The 25,103-nt window shown below is 43.7% G+C and overlaps 1 protein-coding gene across 12 annotated transcripts in view; it reads left to right on the top strand.

Annotated features, from left to right (window-relative positions):
• Window positions 1-25,103, top strand: part of mapk8ip3 (mitogen-activated protein kinase 8 interacting protein 3) — a 209,500-nt gene that overhangs the window by 43,540 nt on the left and 140,857 nt on the right. For all 12 annotated transcript variants that reach the window (XM_072560071.1, XM_072560076.1, XM_072560075.1 and 9 more), the window contains exons 2-4: window positions 5,018-5,138; window positions 11,296-11,366; window positions 12,487-12,581. In XM_072560071.1, coding sequence (XP_072416172.1) covers window positions 5,018-5,138; window positions 11,296-11,366; window positions 12,487-12,581 — 287 coding nt within the window. The remainder of the gene's footprint in view (window positions 1-5,017; window positions 5,139-11,295; window positions 11,367-12,486; window positions 12,582-25,103) is intronic.

The raw sequence follows: 25,103 nt of genomic DNA, 5'->3' as shown, positions 1-25,103 counted from the left end.
AGAAGAGCAGACAAAGGAAGCACATAGTGAGGACAGTGCAAGAGAGAGAGAGAGAGAGAACCTGCACAGTTACTGTCTTTGCTGTTTGAATTCATGTATCGCTGGACATCAGAGTGCATCTGGGAAAGTTCACAAACAGTGAAATTCACAACTGATCTTGGAGGAACTGTTGGGTGAAGTTCACAGCACAGAATCAAATAAGTTAATTGTTGTTTTAAGTCTGTCCAAGAGAAAGGCTGCAGTAGTGAGTATAGAGGATTCTTTCTTGATTGTGTTTTTTGAGAGAAGTCTCTTGATTAAATTTAAAATATAAGCCATAGCTATTAATTTAACCTGGGGCAGTGTTTGTAGAGGAATAAGATGGTGTTATTTTCTGGGTCTGTAGACTGTGAAGGAACAAAAATGGCCTTTGCAGTGATCTGTACTTCTTGTCAGATGTGGGAGTTTAATGAGAGTTTAAGGGTTACTGCGGATTATATCTGCCATAAATGCTGTTGGCTGTGGATCTTAGCAGATCGAATGGATTGGTTGGAGGGACAGTTAGAAGCGATGAGGAATTTGCAACAGCAACAGTATATGATGGATGGCAGTTTTTGGAAGGGGGGAAAGTTTCAGATACAGTCACATAGATGGGTTAACTCTAGGAAGGGTAAGAGAAGAGAGGTAGGCAGCTAGTGCAGGAGTCTTTTGTGGATATACCCATTTCAGACAGGTATGCTGTTTTGGAAAATGTAGGGGGTGATGGATTCTCAGGGGAATGTAGCATGAACAGCCAAGTTTCAAGTATTGAGACTGGCTCTAATGCAACGAGGGGTACGTCAGGTTCCAAGAGACCAATTTTGTTAGGGGATTCTCTAGTCCAAGGTGTAGACAGACGTTTCTGTGGCCAGCAGCGAAAAAGCAGAATGGTGTGTTGTTTCCCTGGTGCCAGGATCAAGGATGTCTCAGGGAGGGTGCAGAATGTTCTCATGGAGGGGCCTGCAAGAGGTCATTGTCGACATTGGGGAACGAACGACATTGGAAGGGAAAAGGTTGATATTCTGAAGGGAGATTACAGAGAGGTAGGCAGAAATTTAAAAAGTAGGTCCTCGAGGGTAAATTGAGGTCCTAAATTGGGGAATAGCCAATTTTGACAGTATTAGGCAAGAACTTTCGAAAGCTGATTGGAAGCAGATGTTCGCAGGTAAAGGGACGTCTAGAAAATGGGAAGCCTTCAGAAATGAGATAACAAGAATCCAGAGAAAGTATATTCTTGTCAGGGTAAAAGGGAAGGCTGGTAGGTATAGGGAATGCTGGATGACTAAAGAAGTTGAGGGTTTGGTTAAGAAAAAGGAGGAAGCATATGTCAGGTATAGACAGGATGGATCGAGTGATTCCTTAGAAGAGTACAAAGGAAGTAGGAGTATACTTGAGGGAAATCAGGAGAGCAAAAAGGGGACATGAGATAGCTTTGGCAAATAGGGTTAAGGAGAAAATCCAAAGGGTTTTTACAAATATATTAAGGACAAAAGGGTAACTGGGGAGAGAATAAGGCCCCTCAAAGATCAGCAAGGCGGTCTTTATGTGGAGCCACAGAAAATGGGGGAGATATTAAATGAATATTTTGTATCAGTATTTACTGTGGAAAAGGATATGGAAGATATAGTCTGTAGGGAAATAGATGGTGACAACTTGCAAAATGTCAAGATTACAGAGGAGGAAGTGCTGGATGTCTTGAAACGGTTAAAGGTGGATAAATCCCCAGGACCTGATCAGGTGTATCCTAGAACTCTGTGGGAAGTTAGAGAAGTGATTATTGGGCCTCTTACTGAGATATTTGTATCATCGATAGTCACAGATGAGGTGCCGGAAGACTGGAGGTTGGCAAACGTGGCGCCACTGTTTAAGAAGGGTGGTAAAGACAAGCCAGGGAACTATAGACCGGTGAGTCTGACCTCGGTGGTGGGCAAGTTGTTGGAGGGAATCCTGAGGGACAGGATGTACATGTATTTGGAAAGGCAAGGACTGATTCGAGATAGTCAACATGGCTTTGTGTGTGAGAAATCATGTCTCAAACTTATTTGAGTTTTTTGCAGAAGTAACGAAAGAGGATTGATGAGGGCAGGGGGTGGATGTGATCTATGTGGACTTCAGTAAGGCGTTTGACAAGGTTACCCTTGGAAGACTGCTTAGCAAGGTTAGATCTCATGGAATACAGAGAACTAGCCATTTGGATGCAGAACTGGCTCAATGGTAGAAGACAAAGGGTGATGGTGGAGGGTTGTTTTTCAGACTGGAGGCCTGTGACCAGTGGAGTGCCACAAGGATCGGTGTTGGGCCCTCTACTTTTTGTCAATTACATAAATGATTTGGATGCGAGCATAAGAGGTACAGTTCGTAAGTTTGCAGATGACACCAAAATTGGAGGTGTAGTGGACAGCGCAGAGGGTTACCTCAGATTACAACAGGATCTGGGCCACTGAGCTGAGAAGTGGCAGATGGAGTTTAATTCAGATAAATGTGAGGTGCTGCATTTTGGGAAAGCAAACCTTAGCAGGACTTATACACTTAATGGGAAGGCCTTAGACCATGGAGTGCAGGTTCATAGCTCCTTGAAAGTGGAGTCGCAGGTAGATAGGATAGCGGAGAAGGAGTTTGGTATGCTTTCCTTTTATTGGTCAGAGTATTGAGTACAGGAGCCTGGAGGTCATGTTGTGGCTGTACAGGACATTGGTTAGGCCACTGTTGGAATATTGCGTGCAATTCTGGTCTCCTTCCTATCAGAAAGATGTTGTGAAACTTGAAAGGGTTCAGAAAAGATTTACAAGGATGTTGCCAGGGTTGGAGGATCTGAGCTACAGGGAGAGGCTGAACAGGCTGGGGCTGTTTTCCCTGGAGCGTCGGAGGCTGAGGGGTGACCTTATAGGGGTTTACAAAATTATGAGGGGCATGGAAAGGATAAATAGACAAAGACTTTTCCCTGGGGTTGGGGAGTCCAGAACTAGAGGGCATAGGTTTATGGTGAGAGGGGAAAGATATAAAAGAGACCTAAGGGGCAACCTTTTCACGCACAGAATGGTACGTGTATGGAATGAGCTACCAGAGGATGTGGTGGAGGCTGGTACAATTGCAACATTTAAAAGTCATTTGGATGGGTATATGAAAAGGAAGGGTTTGGAGGGATAAAGGCCAGGTACTGGCAGGTGGGACTAGATTGGGTTGGGATATCTGGTCGGCATGGACCGGTTGGACCAAAGGGTCTGTTTCCATGCTGTACATCTCTATGACTCTAAGAAGGCAGCTCACCACCATGTAGGCCAGATATAAAAGGATAAATATGTGCTTACCTTGACAGCAATGCCCATACTGTACTCATCAGATTTTAAAAGCTCATATGTCGTGTCACAAATACAGAAGCATCAGCAATGTGGTGGGAGTATTGTTAAATTACATCTGAGCATTAATGAACCATGATACCAGATACAAAATTGTGTTAACTTGATAGATGTCGGATACACATTAATTGCATTTTTCTTTGCTAATTTCCTGCTGGTCTGTTTCCATGGTGATGCTCCATGAAACATCATTATTGAACCCCACGATGGCCCTCGCTGAAATGCCATTTGTTTTAATTCACTCGTGAGACTTTGGCATCACTGGCTAAGTGGTGGTGGTAGAGTCACAGGCTTTTTGCAGCTTACAGGTGGTGTTGCCCAAGTCACGTTCTGGGAACCTGGGTTCAAAACCCACCACGTCAGATGGTGGAATTTGAATTCAATAAAAATCTGGAATTAAGATTCTAACATTGACCATGAAACCATTGTTGGAAAAATTCCATCTGGTTTACTTGTAATCATTGGAAAGGAATCTGCCATCCTTACCTGGTCAGTCCTTGATGTGGCTCCTGACCCACAACACTGTGGTTGATTATTAACTGCCCTCTGGGCAATTAGGGATAGGAATAAATGCTGACCCAGTCAACAATGCTCACATCCCATGAATGAATCCACAGGAAACCTCCCCCACCCACCCCTCTCTCAGGGGTGACCTTTTACTATACACTTTGACCTTTTACTATAAATTCTGTCTCCTATGATCCTGCCCCACTAGCTGACAAAAGAGCAATACTCTGAAAGCTTGTACTTTCAAATAAACCTGTTGGTCTATAACCTGGTGTTGGATGATTTCTTACTTGTCAGTGAGATCCCAGGAAAGAATAAATACAAAAAAAATGTCATACTAATGGAAGCTGAAGCTAGATCATGGACTTCAGAGATGATCATTTTTATTTCTTCAGGATAAAGATTGTATGGTATATGTTTTGAGTTATATTCCCAATTGTATATGATTTTGTTTTAATTGCTGTTGCATATTCATGATATGTTCTGTGAAACTATTCCTACCTGAAATATGCACTGATTGTATTTATCCTGCAGGCACAATGGTCTAATTATCTTTGTCTACATAACAAGAAGCCCAACTTTTGGGGCACACTGTATACACTGCATCTCCAATTTGTTGTTATTGATTTGGAATTTAAGCAGGAATTAGAATATTAAGTGTCACATTGTTTATGCCACAAGCATAAAAGAGAAACAGGTGTTATCTGGAAGATGTGTGAAGCCCTTTCAGAGCATCTATATATAAATGTAAATATGTAAAGCTGGATTTGCCACTGTTGTCATGACTGTAAAAGTGTGAGTTGCTTTGGTTGGTTGATTCAGGTCTCCTGTTGGAGGTAGCAATGTGGTTGCTAGGGGATTGTGTGTTTTATTCAGTAGATATTCTCTCTCTGGCGAGTTTTGGAGTTTGAATATTTGGTATTTCATTGACAAATCTAATTAGTAGATTTTATTTCTAGATGAAAGAATGCAGTCTTACGATAAGTTACAATGCACTTGCCAAACCGTATTACAGTATGCTAAAAGGGAACCAACAATTCACATTTGCTAAATAAGGTTGTTTTCACCATTTGAATGGCTTTTAATGAGAGAATTTTGCCACTCCCCTCACTGTCACTGCTTTTTCCCCTGTGTAGAAATTTATCGAGTTTGAGGATGCACTGGAACAAGAGAAGAAGGAACTTCAGACACATGTGGAGTCTTTGGAGTTACAGACCAGGCAGCTGGAACTCAAATCTAAGAACTACGCAGACCAACGTAAGTTTAGAATGCTTTCAATCAATGGTGAACTGTAAGGGGGCAGCCTGCTTCAGCATTGATATCGCAGCATTGAAGGGGATGTGGTAGTGGTGATGTCACTAGATGAATAATCCAGAAGGAGACAGTGAGGACTGCAGATGCTGGAGATCAGAGTCAAGAGTGTGTTGCTGGAAAAGCACAGCAGGTCAGGCAGCATCCGAGGAGCAGGGAAATCGATGTTTCAGGCTGGAGCAATGATTCCTGATGAAGGACTCTGGCCCGAAATGTCGTTTTTCCTGCTCCTCGGATGCTGCCTGATGTGTGCTGGAAAAGCACAGACTCTCAACACTAAGAATACAGAACATCAGACTAATGTTTCAACGACATGGGTTTGAATTGCAGCGTGGAAGATGGTGAAATTTGAATTCACTAAAAATCTGGATTAAAAAAACTAACCTGACAGTGATGATGTAATCACTGTTCATTGTCATAAACCCCATTTAGTTCACTCATTTCCTTTAGGGGAGAAAATCTGCCATCCTTACCTGGTCTGGCCTACACCTAACTGCAGACAAAACTCTCAGCAATGTGTTTGATAACTGGCTTCTGGCCAATTAACTTCTAGCTTAGCCATGTCCTGTGGATGAGTTTAAAAAAAAGTGCTAAAATGCTCTAAGACGAACCCCCCGTCCTAGTCCAAGAATTGCTCAGGAAAGCTTTCAAATAAAATAGCAAATGATACCTACAGATTTGCAAATTGTTGACCATACTGCAAACATTCGTCACCCTGTGGTGGGAACATTGGCCTGGAGCTGAGTTCCATGCAGTTGGTCTGTGGTGAGATCAGGAAAATCCGGAAGAGTGTATTTCCTGAACATCCCACAGTTTCTCAACTGCAGGGCTCCTTGTAATGTTTCCTCTTGGTTTCCGGTCCTCTGATTTAATGGGCTTGTTGGGAAGGAAGTCTGTGACAACAGCTCTGTGTGTGTGCGTGTGAGAGAATATCGGAGGATCTCCCAGTTTTGCTGATAGAGGCTGGATCGTAGGAGCTCAGAATGGGGACTTGGTGAGAGTATCCCAATGGGTGTGGGGCTGCGGTGGTCTGATTAATGGGCGGCGTGTTGGATTTGGAGGAAACATCCCATTCCCCACAAACTGTGCTGTACAAACATTTATAGCCCTTTACAGCACCTTTAAATTCAGGATATTTCCCAAGACTTAAGAAATCTAGCTGTATGTACTTAATACGGTGACTGCCAAACTGAATGCTGAGGTCTCATTATAATACTAAAATCACCAGTCTGCCCCTCAAAGAACAATATAGCATAGGAACAGGCCCTTCGGTCCTTCCAATTCCATACTAAAACTGTCTTCACTTACATGATCCATATTCCTCTATTTCCTTCATATTCACGTATTCGTCCAGGTGTTTCTTGGGTCTATTGTGTCTGCTTCTGGCACCACCTCTGGCAGCATGTTCCAGGCACTCACCACCCTTTGTGTGAAAAACATGCCTTGAACATCTCCTTTAAACTCCTGTGTCCCCGAGTAACTGACATCTCCACCCTGGGGGAAAACCTCATATTCTCCACTCGATCCATGCCATTCACAAACTTCTGTTAGGTCACCCCCCACAACCTCCTGCATTACAGTGAAAACAAGCCCAATCTATCTGACCTTTCTTCGTAGCTAAAATCCCCCATACCAGGCAACAAGCTGGTAAATCTTTTCTGTACCCTCTCCAAAGCAGCCACATCCTTCTGGTAGCGTGGTGACCGGAACTGTACGCACTATTCTCACTCAAGGATTTGTCATTGTACCTCCATTAAAACCAGACACATAGGTTTATGTTTGATATTTTGCATTTAAGCCTTTGGTGCAACTTGAGCACACCCTTTTGGGAGTTAAACTTCAGACTATTGTTATGGCGCAGAGCCTCACAAACCAGTTAGTTCATTCTCAACCAAAAGAGAGAAAATGCTGGAAAATCTCAGCAGGTCTGGCAGCATCTGTAAGGAGAGAAAAGAGCTGATGTTTCGAGCCTAACTGACCCTTTGTCAAAGCTACTCGTTTATTCTCAACTGTGCTCACCTGAGAGGTAGCAGCATTGCAAGTATATTTCTTGGTTTAAGTAAAACAGGGCTGCCAGGCTGGGTTGGAGATGGGGGGCTGAGTTGGAGACAGTGGGCTGGGTTGGATATGGTAGGCTGGGTCTTCCAAGCAGTGCCGATAATCTGAAGCTCTGACAATATCCAGCTCTTCATCCTATGCTGTTTTGAGATATTGATGCCCTGACTGGGTAGGAGACTGGCTTCATGCCCAAATAATGACACTAAGCGCCTCCAGGAGGTGGGAGCTGCCTGCAGAGGGTCAGCAGCAAAGGGAGACGGCAGCCATGATGGGGCCTACTGCTGCCTTGCCAAGTGGAGACCACACCGCCCAGTCAAAAGGTGCCCTGGGATTTTTCACTGCCAAGAAACAAACTTTCAGTTCTGCTCACCTTGAACCCAGTAGGTATGGACCCGACAGTTCAAGTTTATAGGATGATAAGAATTAGAATCATGAGTGGGCTATTTGGCTCTCTGTCCTGCTGCACCACTCAATACATTTATGGCTGAACAGATTGTGGCTTCAGCTCCACTGTGCTATCTGTCGATCAGGAGTCAAACTCAGCCTTGAATGTTTTTTCAATGACCAACTTCCCACTGGGGAAGGAAACAGTTCTCCTGATACAGTCTTCGAGATGTACAGTATGGAAACAACAGACCCTTCAGTCCATGTCAACCAGATATCCTAAATTAGTCTAGTCCCCTTTGCCAAAACTTCGCCATATCCTGCTAAAACCTTCCTATTCATATACCCATCCAGATACCTTTTAAACGCTATAATTGTACCAGCCTCCACCACTTCCTCTGGCAGCTCATTCCATTCACGCATCACCCTCTGTGTGGAAAGGTTGCCTCTCAGATCCCTTTTAAATCTTTCCTCTCTCACCGTAAACATATGCCCTCTAAATTCTATCCCTTCGTTCTAGATCTCCCAGGAGGGGAAACATCCTCTGAGCATCTACCCTGTTAAGTCCCCCTCAGAGTCTTACATGTTCTAATAAAATGATCTCTCATTCTTCTAAACGCCAGTGATGGCAGGCCAGCCAATGCTTACCAGCTTTTCTTCAGAAGGTAGCTCCTTCAACCCAGGAATTGGCTTTATTAACCTTCTCTGAACAGCTTCCAATGTTGGCATATCCCTCCTTAAGTACTGCAGATGGTCTAACAACAATGTGTAGTCCTTATTTTTACATCCCTTGCATGAAAAGCCAACATTCCATTTATCCTCCTAACTACTTGGTAACTTGCCTCCAAGATAAATACTCATTGAATTCTGCATTGCGTGCTACCCTCTCACCAGCCTCCCTCCCCCTTAACAAACTCTGAGCTTAATCCTTTTTAATTAATCTTCCTCTTTGAGCCATTAATCTTCTAGCATTTCCTGTTTCTACTGTATTTCAGATTCCTGGGTCTACAGTATTTTGCTTTTACATTACTGTGACTTTATCTTGCAATGAGACAGCAGGATCATGTGGCATTACATCACTTCCTGAGGCGGTGATTACTGCTTTGCATTAGCATGACGTAGTCAGACTTTGTCCCTAAAACTGCGCATTCCTGTTAGTTTTGTCACTGATTTTGCTACTAGGACAATGATCAATTCCCTGTCAGGTTTATTACCCACGCCACACTCTAGCTAACCCATTTTCAACTACTCCCCATGATCACCTGTCTGAGCTTCTCCTCTTCCATGGCTTATATCACCAATCCCTTTATCACTCCATCCTTTTTTCTCTTTCACCCTCTCTCTCTGGGCTCCCTCTGCCCCTTCCTGCTCACTGTTTACTCCCTCTTCTGCCCCATCATCAGCACAGATACCACCTTTTGCTATCAATGTCACTGGAGTTAGAGCATTAACTCTTAATCTGCTGCAGTCCTTGAAGTGTGGCTAATAAACTTATGAAAGGGTCACTGATGCATATTGTTGCTTCATAAGCCAAGATATTAGCTTCTATAAATTCAAAATGCATTGTATATCGCCATGTGAATTTGAAGCAAGTGCAGATCACCTAAGTTGAGATTTCCATACCATTGGACAATGTATGAATTGGTTTGAATATAATTCTAATTACCTGGTATTGTGAGGCAGCAGTGCTAACCACTGAGCACCCAGAAAAAGTCCCTGCTTGTGAGCTTTTTAGATTTAGATTTGGGTTTTATTGTCATGTGTACTCAAGTACGGGGTACAAGAGTACAGTGAAAAGTGTACAGTGTCTCCCTACCTGGCCCATCTTGGGTACAACTCCCTTACAACATTGTGGGTCCACAAATTCAAAAGGACTGCAGTGGTTCAAGATGGCAGCTCACTGCCATCAACCTGACGGTCACACCAGGATTGGCAATAAACAAAGGTCCAGTCAGTGACGACCACTTCCTGTGAATTATTATTTATTTTTGAAAACAGCATGATTATGACTCGTCCTCAGAAGAATTCAGGTCTGTGAGAAAAATCACTGCGCAAAAGTGAAGCGAGTGTCTACGTTTCATAGGGTAATTTACTATGTTGCAATCTGATATCACACACGATCTGTGGGTGGAGACCAGAGGTTCTACTCTAGCTTTTGGAGGGACCAGGTATATTTGTATTTGCTCCTTTAGGTCCTGGTGATTATACCTGACCATAGTTGTACCTATTGCTATCAGTGTAAAACTTACTTATCTAAGGCCAGTAACTCTCCTGGACAGTGGTATATCCTCTACCACTGACCATTAGGTAATGCTGAAGCCAAAGCAAGGGTCAAGGAGCAGTGAAATTCCGCAAGCAGCCATTGCCCATACCACCTTCTGGTAAAGGTGGCACATAACACAAGGTGCCAGCAGTGGTCATCTGAGAAAACGCCATAAACTTCACAAAATGCATTGCACCTGCAATCAGAGTCATTGAGATGTACAGCACAGAGACAGATCCTTCGGTCCAACTCGTCCATGCTGACCAGATATCCTAACTTAATTTAGTCCCATTTGCCAGCACTTGGCCCAGATCCCTCTAAACCCTTTCTATTCATATACCCATTCAGATGCCTTCTAAATGCTGTAATTGTACCACACCCTATAAGCTCATTCCATACACTCACCACCCTCTGTGTGAAAAAGTTGCCCCTTAGATCCTTTTTGTATCTTTCCCCCCTCACCCTAAACCTATGCCTTCTAGTTCTGGACTCCCACCAACCCAAGGAAAAGACTATTTACCCTATCCACGTCCCTCATGATTTTATAAACCTCAATAAGGTCAGCCCTCCGCCTCTGACGCTCCAGGGAAAACAGCCCCAGCCTATTCAGCCTCTCCCTCTAGCTCAAACCCTCCAACCCTGGCAACACTCTTGCAAATTTTTTCAGAACCCTTTCAAGTTTCACCACATCCTTCCTATAGCAGGGACACTGGAATTGCACACAGTATTCCAACAGTGGGCTAACCAATGTCCTGTATGGTTGCAACATGACCTCCCAACTCTTATACTCAATGTTTTGACCAATAATGGAAAGCATACTAAACAACACCTTCACTATCCTATCTACCTGAGACTGCACTTTCATGGAACTGTGAACCTGGACTCCAAGGTCTCTTTGTTCAGCAACACTCCCCAGGATCTTACCCTTAATTAAGTCCCGAATTCTACATTTAATGTTCCTGGAGGTGGGGATCCTTCAGTGAATCCCCTCAGTGTCCCTGACATTTTGAATGTCATTTGAAAACAGCCCAAATAATCAAAACTGAACAAAACATCTGAATTAGAACATAGAATATAACAGTACAGGCCCTTTGGCCCTCTGTTGTGCCGACTTTTTATCCTATTCTAAGATCAGACTAACCAACCTACCCTTCATTTTACTAGCATAAATTGTTCTCGTTCTTGCAGACCTGACACATCGCTTCTCTGTTTTGTTACAAGAAAGGAGCAGTACTGTTTATTTTTAAAACTCATCCTGAACTTTCTGCCCTAAGCATTATGTCTCCATTGCCACGTTGCTGGTTTTGTCTGATTTTTATTAAACTGGATTGTTTTGATATGTTCAGGTTGATGTGAGTCTCCATTCAGACTTGCAGCTGATTCTTTCCTTGATTTCAGTTACCAGACTGGAGGAGCGGGAAGCAGACATGAAGAAGGAATACAACGCGTTACACCTGCGGCACACTGAGGTAAAAAGCTGAGATAATTGGTATGCTCATAAATAAACTGATCTTTATACAATGAGCTGAGTTTTGATGGAGGATCATTCGGGGATAAAAGACCAGGTTAGAGGTGAAATGTCATTGCAGGGGATTGCATATACACCCAGGTCCAATTGATATTTATCTCAAGATACTTGAGGTTTGATGTTTGCGAGAGTTTATGGGTAGCATCCCTCCCTCTGAGTCAGAGGCTCCAAGTTTGAATCTCATTGCAGGATAGCTGGGGAAGGTGTGCCCATTAACAATAATAAAAACAAAGGATTGGTGAAACTCAGCAGGTATGCCAGCATCTGTGGAGAGAGAAACATATAATCATAATAGCCCTTTGGCCCTTTGTTTTATGACTGGCAAGGACAATATCATCTCAGTTCTAATCCCATTTTCCTGCACTTGGGCCATTGCTGTGGATGCCTTGATTATTGCAAGTGCACGTCCAAACACCACTACAACGTGATAGAGGTTTCGGCCTCTCCTCGCCTCACAGGCACCGAGTTCCAGATTCCCACCACCCTCTGGTTGAAAACCTTTCCTTCGTATCTCCTCAAAACCTTCTGCCCCTCACCCTTAAATCTACACCCTCCTGGTCGATGATCAAGCAGAATTCAGATTTAGAGTCTGATACTGACAAAAGGTCATTTTAGGCAGGAAATGTTAACTCTGTTCCTTTCTGCACAGATGCTGCCAGACCTGCTGGGTCTCTCCAGCACTTTCTCCTTGGTTCAGATTCACAGTAACTTGCTTTTATTTTAGGTTAACAGCCTGTACATCCTTCCAACCCATTGTCAGCGGCAGGTTAGTCAGTGATTCCTGGTCAGCAAGGTGAGTAAAGACCTTCTGGAGTGTCCTCTTTGGAGTGTCTCCATAGCTCCAGCCTACACCGTACAGATGGAATGTGTGATTAGCCGCATTAACCTGGACCCACCTCATGGCCACCCTTCTCCCTGAAGCCATTCATGGGATCAGCATTGCAGTGCAGACTAGTTAATCTGGTTGGAGCGCTGTGATGTACTATCAGTTTGGTCTGGGTATATTTCACTCATCCTTTCTTCGTTGACGACTGTGTCTGAATTGTTGCTGTATCTTGCAGATGATACAGACTTACGTGGAGCACATTGAACGATCCAAGATGCATCAAGTTGGGGGAAATGCACAATCTGATGGAACGATGACCGGGAGGAATAAGTAAGGAATGTGTTCAGTCAAGTGTATGTGCTGGAGTAGATTGCAGGTGCTGGGTTGCTTGATGGTGTCCAGAGGGTTGCCTGTCGTTATAATAGTGGAGCTTATACTTTTATGTTCACAATGTTGTTACATGGTGAAGAACCCTGTGGCTCACCTGATTTGAGACTCGATAAGAATAACATCTGACTAGCTGATTGTAGAGTTTGCTTTCAAACTTTTAGGTTGCAGAATCAAACTCGAAGTAGCTGCTTTCTCGCATATTGTTAAAGATTACCTTTGCAGACTCTGATTACTTCGGACAGCAAGGGATCCTGTATTCTCAGCATTTCCCAGCAGAGTTTAGTGGCAGTATTGGGTCATTTTCTTGTCACAACTGCATCAATAATGAGTCATGCAATGATATCACCTCAGTGTCTTCACTGTGTCAGGATTGTGTTCAGGACAGTTTTGTTAGGAGCAGCTAACAGGACCCGAGTGGAATTATGACTGATGCTATTTCAAAATTAAATATGACAGAGGAGTTGACTTTCACTTGGATGTAAAAATAAAGTTTGGGTTTGGTTACTGATTGTAGAAACAGCCTGATTATCATTTCTATGTTGGAATCTTACCCTGGGTGATCATTCCTGGGTAACAGGTGGAAAATGGTCTCCAGAATGACAGGCTTGTATGAGCAAAGAACTGAGGCAGGAGTGATCAGTGCTTTTTGAGATGCTGGATGATGTAGATATTGGCACGATCTCCATTTCTCAATATTCTGCTGGTAGAGAACGACAGTCCAAAATTGTCAAGTTGGAGGGAAAATAGTGTGTGGGGAGCTGGCTTCCATCAAAAATAAGGAAGGGCATCTAGTCTTGTTCATGGCCTTTTGTAGGGAGGTAGTTGACAGAGGATGGCTTCATTTTGACAGAAGTAAAAGGCAGTTGGATGAGTCATATCTCTGGTTGGTCAAAGAGTGGTTTTGAGCAATTATGGATGCAGGGATGCAGAATTTTTACATGGTGTTAACAGAAATATTGCTGTTTGTTACATTGGCTAATACGTTGGGATGTTCTTAGATCCGTATAAATAGGTAAGCGCTTAAGATACACTATTAGCAGTAACAAGAACTGGTCAGAGGCTGGGAATCCCATAGGTAGTAACTCCCCTCCCCGACTCCCCATCTACAAGGCACAGGTCAGAACTGTGATGGATATCCTCAGTGAAGTGTGCAGCTACTGTTGGAATGTAGAAAATGTGGCAACCAATTGTCATGCAGCAAAATCCCAGAGACTGGAGTGAGGTGCATGACCAAGTATCTGGTGTATTTGACCAACAACACAGCTTGCATTTATAGATCATCTTTGACATAGCGAAATACCTCCAAAATGCTTTGAGTGCTGCCAAACAGAAATTAACACCAGACCACCAAAGACGATGTTAGCTGGGATGGTTTAAGACTTGAAGTTATATTTTAAGATGTATCTTAAAGGGGAAATGACAGAGATTTGGGGAAGGAATTGCAGAGCTCAGGGATAGATATTTGCCAGGACACTGGAGAAGCTCACCTCTTCCTTCTCCACCCAAAAATGCAGAGAGAACCTTAGTCTGAAACTTGGCGCCTCTGGTTCTAATGCATTTTTTTCAGTAATGCACTGAGCTTTAAATCCAAAGTTTGCTTCGGGCGTGAGGATTGAACCCTCATCCTTCTCGCTGAGGGGTGACAGTGCCATTTCCGAGTGAGGGCAGTCTCAGTTGTCATCCCTCTGACCCTTCGCTTGATTGAAAACTCGAAACCCAGCATGGATCAAGGATTGGTGTGGGAGGGGCAACTAGGGACGGGCAATAAATGGCCCAGCCAGCAGTGTCCACGTCCCATGAATGAGTTGAAAAGTAGACACGCAGTGTAGTGACTGAGCTGTCCAACTTGGACTTTGACTTGTAAAGTTGCCAGGTGTCCTCCATAAGGAGGAGGACGCAGTAGTTTGTTGCTCTTTGTGACTAGGTCAACAAAGATCGGATGATCCACAACACCTGATGAAGGAGCGGTGCTCCGAAAGCTAATGCTTCCAGATAAATCTGTTGGACTAAAACTTGGTGTGGTGTGATTTTTAACTTTGTCCGCTCCAGTCCAACACCGACACCTCCAAGTAATAACAAAGATCTAGTAAGTGATTGGACAGTGGAACTTCCAGAATTCAAATCATAGTGTGTGCCCAATAGGAGCTGCACTCTCTGTGCAAGGACATTAGAGCTCAAGTGGAAGTTAAGGGCTAGCCCAGCCCCATGTTTGTGGTCACCCAGACCACGATGTATACCATGTTGTGAAAAAATGAAATCCAGGACTATGTGCTACAGGATTCAAAGCAATCCACCTAAATACAGGGAGGTGTTGGCCTTGTGCTACCATTGCTCAACCATTAATTCAGGTAATGCTCTGGGGTCCTGGGTTCAAATCCTGCCATGGCAGATGGTAAAATTTGAATTCAGTGGGGGGAAAAAAAAATCTGGATGACTATGAAACCATTGTTGATGATTGGCAAAGCCCAGCTGGTTCACTGACTGCCCTTTAACCTAGAAAGGAAAGTAAGAATGCAAACTGATGAACGCACCAGAAATTAAAATGGCAGAAACAGAAGTGGTAACACCACTACTTGCAGGATCTCCTCCAAGTCATTCAGCCTCCTGATGTGGAAATAGATCCTATTCCTTCAGTGTTTCTGGGACAAAATCTTGGAATTCCCTCCCAATGGCATTGTGGGGTCAACCCATAGCACACGGACTCCAATGGTTCATGGAGGCAACTCTCCATTGTTTTCTCAAGGGGCAACTAGGGAGGGGCAATAAATGGCCCAGCCAGCAGTGTCCACGCCCCATGAATGAACTAAAAAGTAGACACGCAGTGTAGTGACTGAGCTGTTCAACCTGGACTTTGACATGTAAAGTTGCCAGGTGCCCTCCATAAGGAGAAGGACCCAGGAGCTTGCTGCTCTTTGTGACTCAGTGCCACTGCTATACAGTTGAGCAACTCCATTAGTCTGCATGGTTAGCATGAACTCATCTGTCCATTCTTGTGCAACATGGACCCCACAGCTGGCTGAGATTAACCTCACAGCGATGGGGGTTATTTCTAATTCACCCATTTTGACAGGTTCTGTTAGGAGTTGGATTCTGGGTAATCCAAGATGGAGGACAGGAAAAATTTCTGGCTGCAACAGCTGCTCCTTGTTTGAGGTATTTTAGGTGCTGGAGGTGATTTCCTTGAACTCCAGGAGCAGCAAGTACTGTTTCGTATACTTTTGCATTGTTTTGGAACTTTGCAAAAAAAAAGTCAAAACAACAGCAATTTTAAAAGGGAGAAGAACAGACAAAGGAAGCACATGGTGAGGTCATTGCAGGAGCGAGAGAGAGAGAACCTGCACAGTTACCGCCTTTGCTGTTTGAATTCATGTATAGTTGGACATCGGAGTGCGTCTGGGAAAATTTAACGAACAGTGAAATTCAAAACTGATCTCAGAAGCTGTTGGACGAACTTCACAGCACAGAATCAGATAAGTTAATCGTTGTTTTAAGTGTGGCATACAGAGAATCTGCAGTAGTGAGTACAGTGGGTTCTTTCTTGATTATATGTTTTTGGAGATATGTCTCTTGATTAAACTTAAAATATAAGCCGTAACTGTTAATTTAACCTGGGGCAATGTTTGTAGACGAATAAGACTGTGTTAATTTCTGGGTCTGTAGATTGTGAAGGAGCAAAAATGGCCTTTAGTAGAGTGATATGTACTTCTTGTCAGATGTGGAAGTTTAAAGAGAGTTTAAGGGTTACTGCGGATTATATCCGCCATAAATGCTGTTGGCTGTGGATCTTAGCAGATCGAATGGATTGGTTGGAGGGACAGTTAGAAGCGATGAGGAATTTGCAACAGCAACAGTATGTGATAGATGGCAGTTATAGGAACGGGGAACAGTCTCAGATACAGTCACATACAAAGGTAAGAGAGGTAGGCAGCTGGTGCAGGGGTCTTTTGTAGATATACTCATTTCAAACAGGTATGCTGTTTTAGAAAATGTAGGAGGTGATGAATTCTTAGGGGAGCATAGCACGAACAGCCAAGTTTCAGGTATTGAGACTGGCTTTAATGCAACGAGGGGTACGTCAGGCTCCAAGAGACCAATTTTGTTAGGGGATTCTCTAGTCCGAGGTGTAGACAGACGTTTCTGTGGCCAGCAGAGAAAAAGCAGAACGGTGAGTTGCTTCCCTGGTGCCAGGATCAAGGATGTCTCAGGGAGGGTGCAGAATGTTCTCATGGGGGAGAGGGGCCAGCAAGAGGTCATTGTCCACATTGGAATGAACGACATTGGAAGGGAAAAGGTTGAGATTCTGAAGGGAGATTACAGAGTTAGGCAGGAATTTAAAAAGGAGGTCCTCAAGGGTAGTAATATCTGGATTACTCCCAGTGCTATAAGCTAGTGAGGGCAGGAATAGGAGGACAGAGATAGTGAGGAAAGAGATCAATCTTAGACTGGTACAGTTGAGAACAGAAGAGAGTCAAACAGTCAGGACAGGCAGGGACAAGGTATTACTAATAAATTAAACTGCATTTATTTCAATGTAAGGGGCCTAACAGGGAAGACAGATGAACTCGGGGCATGGTTAGGACCATGGGACTGGAATATCATAGCAATTACAGAAACATGGCTCAGGGATGGGCAGGACTGGCAGCTTAATGTTCCAGGATACAAATATAACAGGAAGGACAGAAAGGGAGGCAAGAGAGGAGGAGGAGTGGCATTTTTGATAAGGGATAGCATTACAGCTGTACTGAGGGAGGATATTCCCAGAAATATGCCCAGGGAAGTTATTTGGGTGGAACTGAGAAATAAGAAAGGGATGAAAACCTTATTGGGATTGTATGAGAGACCCCCTAATAGTCAGAGGGAAATTGAGAAACAAACTTGTAAGGAGATCTCAGCTATCTGTAAGAATAATAGGGTAGTTATGGGAGGGGATTCTAACTTTCCAAGCATCGACTGGGACTGCCATAGTGTTAAAGGTTTAGATGGAGAGGAATTTGTTAAGTGTGTACAAGACAATTTTCTAATTCAGTATTTGGATATACCTACTAGAGAAGGTGCAAAACTTGACCTACTCTTGGGAAATAAGGCAGGGCAGGTGACTGAGGTGTCAGTGGGGGAGCACTTTGGGGCCAGCGACCATAATTATTAGATTTAAAATAGTGATGGAAAAGGATAGACCAGATCTAAAAGTTGAAGTTCAAATTGGAGAATGGCCAATTTTGACAGTATTAGGCAAGAACTTTCGAAAGCTGATTGGAGGCAGATGTTCGCAGGTAAAGGGACGGCTAAAAAATGGGAAGCCATAAGAAATAAGATAACAAGAATCCAGAGAAAGTATATTCCTGTCAGGGTGAAAGAGAAGGCTGGTAGGTACAGGGAATGGTAGATGACTAAAGAAATTGAGGGTTTGGTTAAGAAAAAGAAGGAAGCATATGTCAGGTACAGACAGGATAGATTGAGTGAATCCTTAGAGTATAAAGGAAGTAGGAGTATACTTAAGAGGGGAATCAGGAGGGCAAAAAGGTGACGAGAGATAGCATTGGCAAGTAGAATTAAGGAGAATCCAAAGAGTTTTACAAATACATTAAAGATAAAAGGATAGCTAGGGACAGAATAGGTCCCCTCAAAGATCAGCAAGGCGGTGTTTGTGTGTAGCTGCAGAAAATGGGGAGATACTAAACAAGTATTTTGCATCAGTATTTACTGTGGAAAAGGATATGGAAGATATAGACTGTAGGGAAATAGATGGTGACATCTCGCAAAATGTCCAGATTACAGAGAAGGAAGTGCTGGATGTCTTGAAACGGTTAAAGGTGGATGAATCCCCAGGACCTGATCAGGTGTACCCTAGAAGTCTGTGGGAAGCTAGAGAAGTGTTTACTGGGCCTCTTGCTGAGATATTTGTATCATCGATAGCCACAGGTGAGGTGCCGGAAGACTGGAGGTTGGCTAACGTGATGCCACTGTTTAAGAAGGGTGGTAGGGACAAGCCAGGTAACTATAGACCAGTGAGACCAAGAGGTTTGGTGAGGGCAGAGCTGTAGATGTGATCTATATTGACTTCAGTAAGGCGTTCGACAAGGTTCCCCATGGAAGACTGATTTGCAAGGTTAGATCTCATGGAATACAGGGAGAACTAGCCATTTGGATACAGAACTGGCTCAAAGGTAGAAGACAGAGGGTGGTGGTGGAGGATTTGTTTTTCAGGCTGGAGGTCTATGACCAGTGTCGTGCCACAAGGATCGGTGCTGGGTCCTCTACTTTCTGTCATTTACATAAATGATTTGGATGTGAGCATAAGAGATACAGTTAGTAAGTTTGCAAATTACACCAAATTTGGAGGTTTTTGCAAGGTTTGTGAAGGTTTGTAGCTCAGATTGAGGTTTAGGGTGTAGGTTTGCTCGCTGAGCTGTCGGTTTGATATCCAGACGTTTTCATTACCTGGCTAGGTAACATCATCAGTGGCGACCTCCAAGTGAAGCGAAGCTGATGTCTCCTGCTTTCTATTTAGAAGTTTGTCCTGGATGGGGTTCCTGGGGTTTGTGGTGATGTCATTTCCTGTTCGTTTTCTGAGGGGTTGATAGATGGTATCTAGATCTATTTGCTTGTTTATGGCATTTGGTTGGAGTGCCAGGCCTCTAGGAATTCTCTGGCATGTCTCTGCTTAGCCTGTCCCAGGATAGATGTGTTGTCCCAGTTGAAATGGTGGCTTTTTTCATCCTTGTGTAGGACTACGAGGGAGAGAGGGTAGTTTCTTTTTGTGGCTAGTTGGTGTTCGTGTATCCTGGTGGTTCATTTTCTTCCGGTTTGTCCTACGTAGTGTTTGTGGTAGTCCTACACCCTAAATTGGAGGTGTAGTGGACAGTGAAGAGGGTTACCTCAGATTACAACAGGATCTGGACCAGATGGGCCAATGGGCTGAGAAGTGGCAGATGGAGTTTAATTCAGATGAATGTGCGATGCTGCATTTTGGGAAAGCAAATTTTAGCAGGACTTATACACTTAATGGTAAGGTCTTCGGGAATGTTGCTGAACAAAGAGACTTTGGTATGCAGATTCATAGCTCCTTGAAAGTGGAGTTGCAGGTAGATAGGGTAACGAAGAAGGCATTTGGTATGCTTTCCTTTATTGGTCAGAGTATTGAGTACAGGATTTGGGAGGTCATGTTGCGGCTGTACAGGACATTGGTTCGGCCACTGTTGGAATATTGCATGCAGTTCTGGTCTCCTTCCTATCAGAAAGATGTTGTGAAACTTGAAAGGGTTCAGAAAAGATTTACAAAGATGTTGCCAGAGTTGGAGGAGTTGAGCTATAGGGAGAGGATGAACAGGCTGGAGCTGTTTTCCCTAGAGCGTTGGAGGCTGAGGGGTGACCTGATAGAGGTTTATAAAATTATGAGGGGCATGGATAGAGTAAATAGACAAAGTCTTTTCCCTGGGGTGGGAGAGTCCAGAGCTAGAGAGTATAGGTTTAGGGTGAGAGGGGAAAGATATAACAGAGACCTTCTGGGCAACTTTACCACACAGAGGGTGGTATGTGTATGGAATGAGCTGCCTGAGGAAGTGGTGGAGGCTGGTACAATTGCAACATTTAAGAGGCATTTGGATGGGTATATGAATAGGAAGGATTTGGAGGGATATAGGCCGGGTGCTGGCAGGTGGGACTCGATTGGTTTGGGATATCTGATCGGCATGGACAAGTTGGACCGAAGGGTCTGTTTATATGCTGTACATCTCTGTGACTCTATGACCTCCAGGTCAGGTGGGACTTAAGCCTTGAACACCTGCTCCAGTGCTAGGGACATTACCGTTGTGCCACCAGATCCCTACACAATGATGATCTTATCCTCTTTCTTATGTTGATTTTCCCAACTCTCACTCCAACATCTAACTCAAAATACCTCAGCCCATCATTTGGTCCATTAATATCACTGCTTCTACTTCTGGTTCATCGCTCTTCGGCTCCTGTAACTTACTGCATTTACCGACCAAGCCCCATTCAATGGCTTCTCAAGCACGGCTTCTCTCAACACTTCCTGCACCACAAAGGAATGTGAAGGACGCAAGTCTTTGGTTCAGATTTTGCATGCTTCACAAGCAACACAATATTTAGGCAGTGTCGTGTGAATATGTACATGTCTGAGTAGCAGACAACATGTGGTAATGGTGTAATCAAGGTTAAGGTTATCTGGTTGAAGAACATAGAGATGTATGGCATGGAAACAGATCATTTAGTCTAACCCGTCCATGCCGACCAGATATCCTAAATTAGTTCAGTCTCATTTGCTAACACTTGGCCCATATCCCGCTAAACCCTTCCTATTCTTATGTCCATCCAGATGCCTTTTAAATGTTGTAATTGTTCCAGTTGCCATCACTACTTCCTCTGGCAGCTCATTCCATACACGCAGTACCCTCTGTGAAAATGTTGCCCCTTAGGTCCCTTTGTAAATCTTTCCCCTCTCACCCTCAATCTTTGCCCTCTAGTTCTGGACTCCCCCGCCCAGGGAAAAGACCTTGTCTATTTATCCTATCCATGCCCCTCATGATGTTGTAAACCTCTGTGAGGTCACCCTTCAGCTTCTGATGCTCCAGAGAAAGCAGCCCCAGCCTGTTCAACTTCTCTCCATAACTCAGACCCTCCAATCTTGGCAACATGAGCCAAGTGCTTTGGGCAACTTATAAAGTAAAGAAATGGCACACTGGGTGTTAGCAGGTAGGGGACAGACATCTGGAATGCTGCATTCTGTACGTCAACCAACATTTGACAAAAGTATTGGTAGTTCTCCACTAAGCTTGGAATCGAACTGCAGTAAGAACACAAGCAGCTCAGACAGCATCAGTGACGGGCTGGAGCGTTAAGGCTTCAGGTTGATGACCTTTCATCAGACACTGCCTGACTTAGAATCATCTAAATAATACAGTCCAGAAGAGGCCCTTTGGCCCATTGAATCTACAATGATTAAAAAAAACTATTCTTCATCTAGACTTGAGTCAAGAGTGTAGTGCTGGAAAAGTACAGCAGGTCAGGCAGCATCCGAGGAGCAGGAGAATTGACATTTCGGGCAAAAGCTCTTCATCAGCAATGGTGATGAAACCGAAACATCGATTCTCCTGCTCCTCGGAAGCTGCCTGACCTGCTGCGCTTTTCCAGCACCACACTCTTTACTCTAATCTCCAGCATCTGCAGTCCTCCCTTTTGCCCGCTTAATCAAGACTTGCTCCACTTTCCAGCTCTTGGCCCCTAGAATTGAATGTTATGACATTTTGAGTGGTCACCCAACTACTTTTTTTAAAGTTTGTGGCGTTTCCTGTCTAAACTACCCTCCCAGGCAGTACATTCCAGAAAGAGGTTTTTGTAAAGTCTCCTCTTTAGTGCTGCCTTTCACCTCAAAGTTATTCCTCATTGACTATGGGGAAAGCAGCTGTTTCTATCCACCCAGTCCAGGCTGGGTTTTTCCAGCTTTCTTCGGCCTTATTTCAGATTTTCAGCATCTGCGGCATTTTGCTTTTGTCTAATTAGCAAAATTGGTGTAGAATGATTGACAGCATTGTTTATTGTGTTTAAGAAGAATAAAAAATAGGATTGGTGATTTCAATCTCATTTGCCAATGTAATAAATATTTAGTGGGGAAGCAATTTAATTTACTGTTTTCCACACAACTTGGCAGTAGCATCCAATTAAATTGCCCTGTCTAAATTCCACTTTTCATCACAAATTAACCAGGGGCGCCTTGACTAATGTGCTTCTGTCATCTCCAGTCAGATTAGATTATGTTCAGGTTTTGAGCAATTAAGTAAATACTCCAGAGGACACTGATAGAATTGGTATTGTGCATTGTCCACAGCGAGAGTACTTTTATTGCTTAAGGTTAGGTGCCGATTGTATGTTTCATTATTTCCGTAAGGTCACGCGATGTGGCAAGGTTGTTAGGACAGTCCTGGAAGGCATGCTTGTAGCTGCTATCTGTTGTCAGACACTGCCTCCAGCACTGATAGGCTCCAGTATTTGCATAGCCCATGTGCCAAGTACTAATGTAATTTAATTCACAGAATGTGCTGCTGTCCCTGTGAGCAATCTCATTCGAATTCTTGTCATGCGACTTTACAACAGATGACTGTCTTAGCCCAAAGCATAAATAAAATCTTCCATAGTGACTCTGGTGCAGGATTAATCTCGTTTGAAACACACGTTATTTCACCCAGGCGGCCTACCTGGCTGATATGTGATGAGTCGTTTTCTGATGTGTTGGGCTGAATGTAACATCTGAGACTGTGACATTGGTTACATCAGCAAATGTGCCTATCCCTGTGGACTGGATACTACCAAGGCTTTACCAGGCAGTCAAAACAACAAAACAAAATCTAAAATTTGCAGATTTTAACTTTCATCAGAAAACTCTCCAAATTGGATATGGGAGTGGGTTGGAACAATCAAAGTTACAACATTAAAAAGAGGACATTTGGCCCCATCATGAGTGGCACGGTGGCTCAGTGGTTAGCACTGCTGCCTCACACAGTCAGGGACCCGGGTTCAATTCCACCCTCTGGCAACTGTCAGTCTGTGTGGAGTTTGCGCATTCTCCCCGTGTCTGCGTGGGTTTCCTCCGGGTGTTCCTGTTTCCTCCCACAGTCCAAAGATGTGCAGGTTAGGTGTAATGGCTGTGGGCAATGCAGGGTTACACGGATAGGGTAGGGCGGGATGGGTCTGGGTGGGATGCTGGTTGGAGGGTTATTGTGATCTCGATGGGCTGAATGTACACAGTAGGGATTTTGTGTTTCTAAATCTGCTGTCCGTTCTAAGCTCACTTACCTGCATCTGGTCTGTAGCCTTGCAGCTTACAACCCTCCTGATACAAATCCACTTTCTTTTTGATTGAGTGCCCTGGGATGGTGTGGTGGTGATGTTATGTTGCGAAATGGAGTGAGTATGTAGGCAAATTATTTGGCCACGGTGAGCCCTGGTAAAAAGAGGACACTTGATATTGCATGAGTCCAATCTCCAATTATAACTCTGACGACTCCAGTGAAATATCCCCATAGAACTAGGGCAGACCTGAAAATAAAAGGCATCAGGTTGGGTATATGAATAGGAAGGATTGAGAGGATATGGGCCAAGTGCTGGCAAATGGGACTAGATTAGGTTAGGATAACCTGTTCGGCATGGATGGGTTGGACCGAAGCGTCAATTTCCATGTTGTACATCTCTATGATTGTGTTATACTGGGTTTCTGCTTTTTTTTTTGATTGGGGGTTGGAAGAGAGTGGAAATTACTACCACCCTCTTACTGGAGCGATGAAAGGAGGCTTATGCAGTCACACAGTGGGAATATAACTATCATAATCTGTCTTCAAGAGTAAATGCCACTATCAGCACCCCTATTAAAGAAAGACTCACATAATTAGATAATAAGGCAGCTGGTTAAGCATGAAATTAGGCACAAATCCTATCCTTTATTTACAGAATGCAATGATACCTCCAACTAACTGGCCAATGTTCCTGCAGTGAGGAGGAAGTGAGGACTGCAAATGCTGGGGATCAGAGCTTAAAAATGTGTTGCTGGAAAAGAGCAGCAGGTCAGGCAGCATCAAAAGAGAAGGAGAATCGAAGTTTCGGGCATAAGAAGAAGGGCTTATGCCCGCAACGTCGATTCTCCTTTGATGCTGCCTGACCTGCTGTGCTTTGCTTAAAAATGTGTTGCTGGAAATGTTCCTGCACTCCCTGTTTATGCTACTTTGAATAATCAAGGAACCAATAAACATAAAGGGCCCAGCCCTTAAAGAGGCACTGCAATAAAAGTTATACATTCCCTAACTTTAAACTGAGAATAAATGTTAGAATAATAAAGGTAGAATCTACTAATACTTGGAGCCTTACCTCAACATCACATGATTAGCATGAGACCTCCAACATGAACAATCATACTTGACACACAACTCTGTCTTCAGGAATACGCTTTTTTAAAAACTGGATGTGGGTGTCACTGGCTAGGCCAGCGTTTATTTATTCGGGCATATAAGAGTCAATCATTTGTTGTGGGTCTTGAGTTACTTTTATAGGTCAGACCAGGTAAGGATGGCAGATTTCCTTCCCTAAATGACATGAATGAACCAGATGGGCTTTTACGACAATGGACATTAAGATTGCATTTAACTTCAGACTCACTTTGAATTCAAACTTCACCTTCTGTCAGGGTGGGACTTGAACCCGTGACCCTGGACAATTAGCATGGGGCTCTGGATCACTCTGGCATCACCACTATGGCACCACCTCCTCTAGTTATATCCAATGGCCTAACTGTGAAGACCGATATCAAATGTAGTTTGCCTGGATTAGCCTCAGGTTATTGGAGATTATGTTTGGTATTTGCAAATGATTCCAACTCGCAATAACATCGCAAGAAGATATCTGGTTACTCCATCCATAAACATATTACCTGCATATATCATCTGTTTGTGTGTGCTG

The sequence above is a fragment of the Chiloscyllium punctatum genome, chromosome 40 (assembly GCF_047496795.1).
Source record: "Chiloscyllium punctatum isolate Juve2018m chromosome 40, sChiPun1.3, whole genome shotgun sequence".
In the NCBI taxonomy this organism is placed as follows: Eukaryota; Metazoa; Chordata; class Chondrichthyes; order Orectolobiformes; family Hemiscylliidae; genus Chiloscyllium; species Chiloscyllium punctatum.
This window is presented reverse-complemented; position numbering and strand designations above follow the sequence as displayed.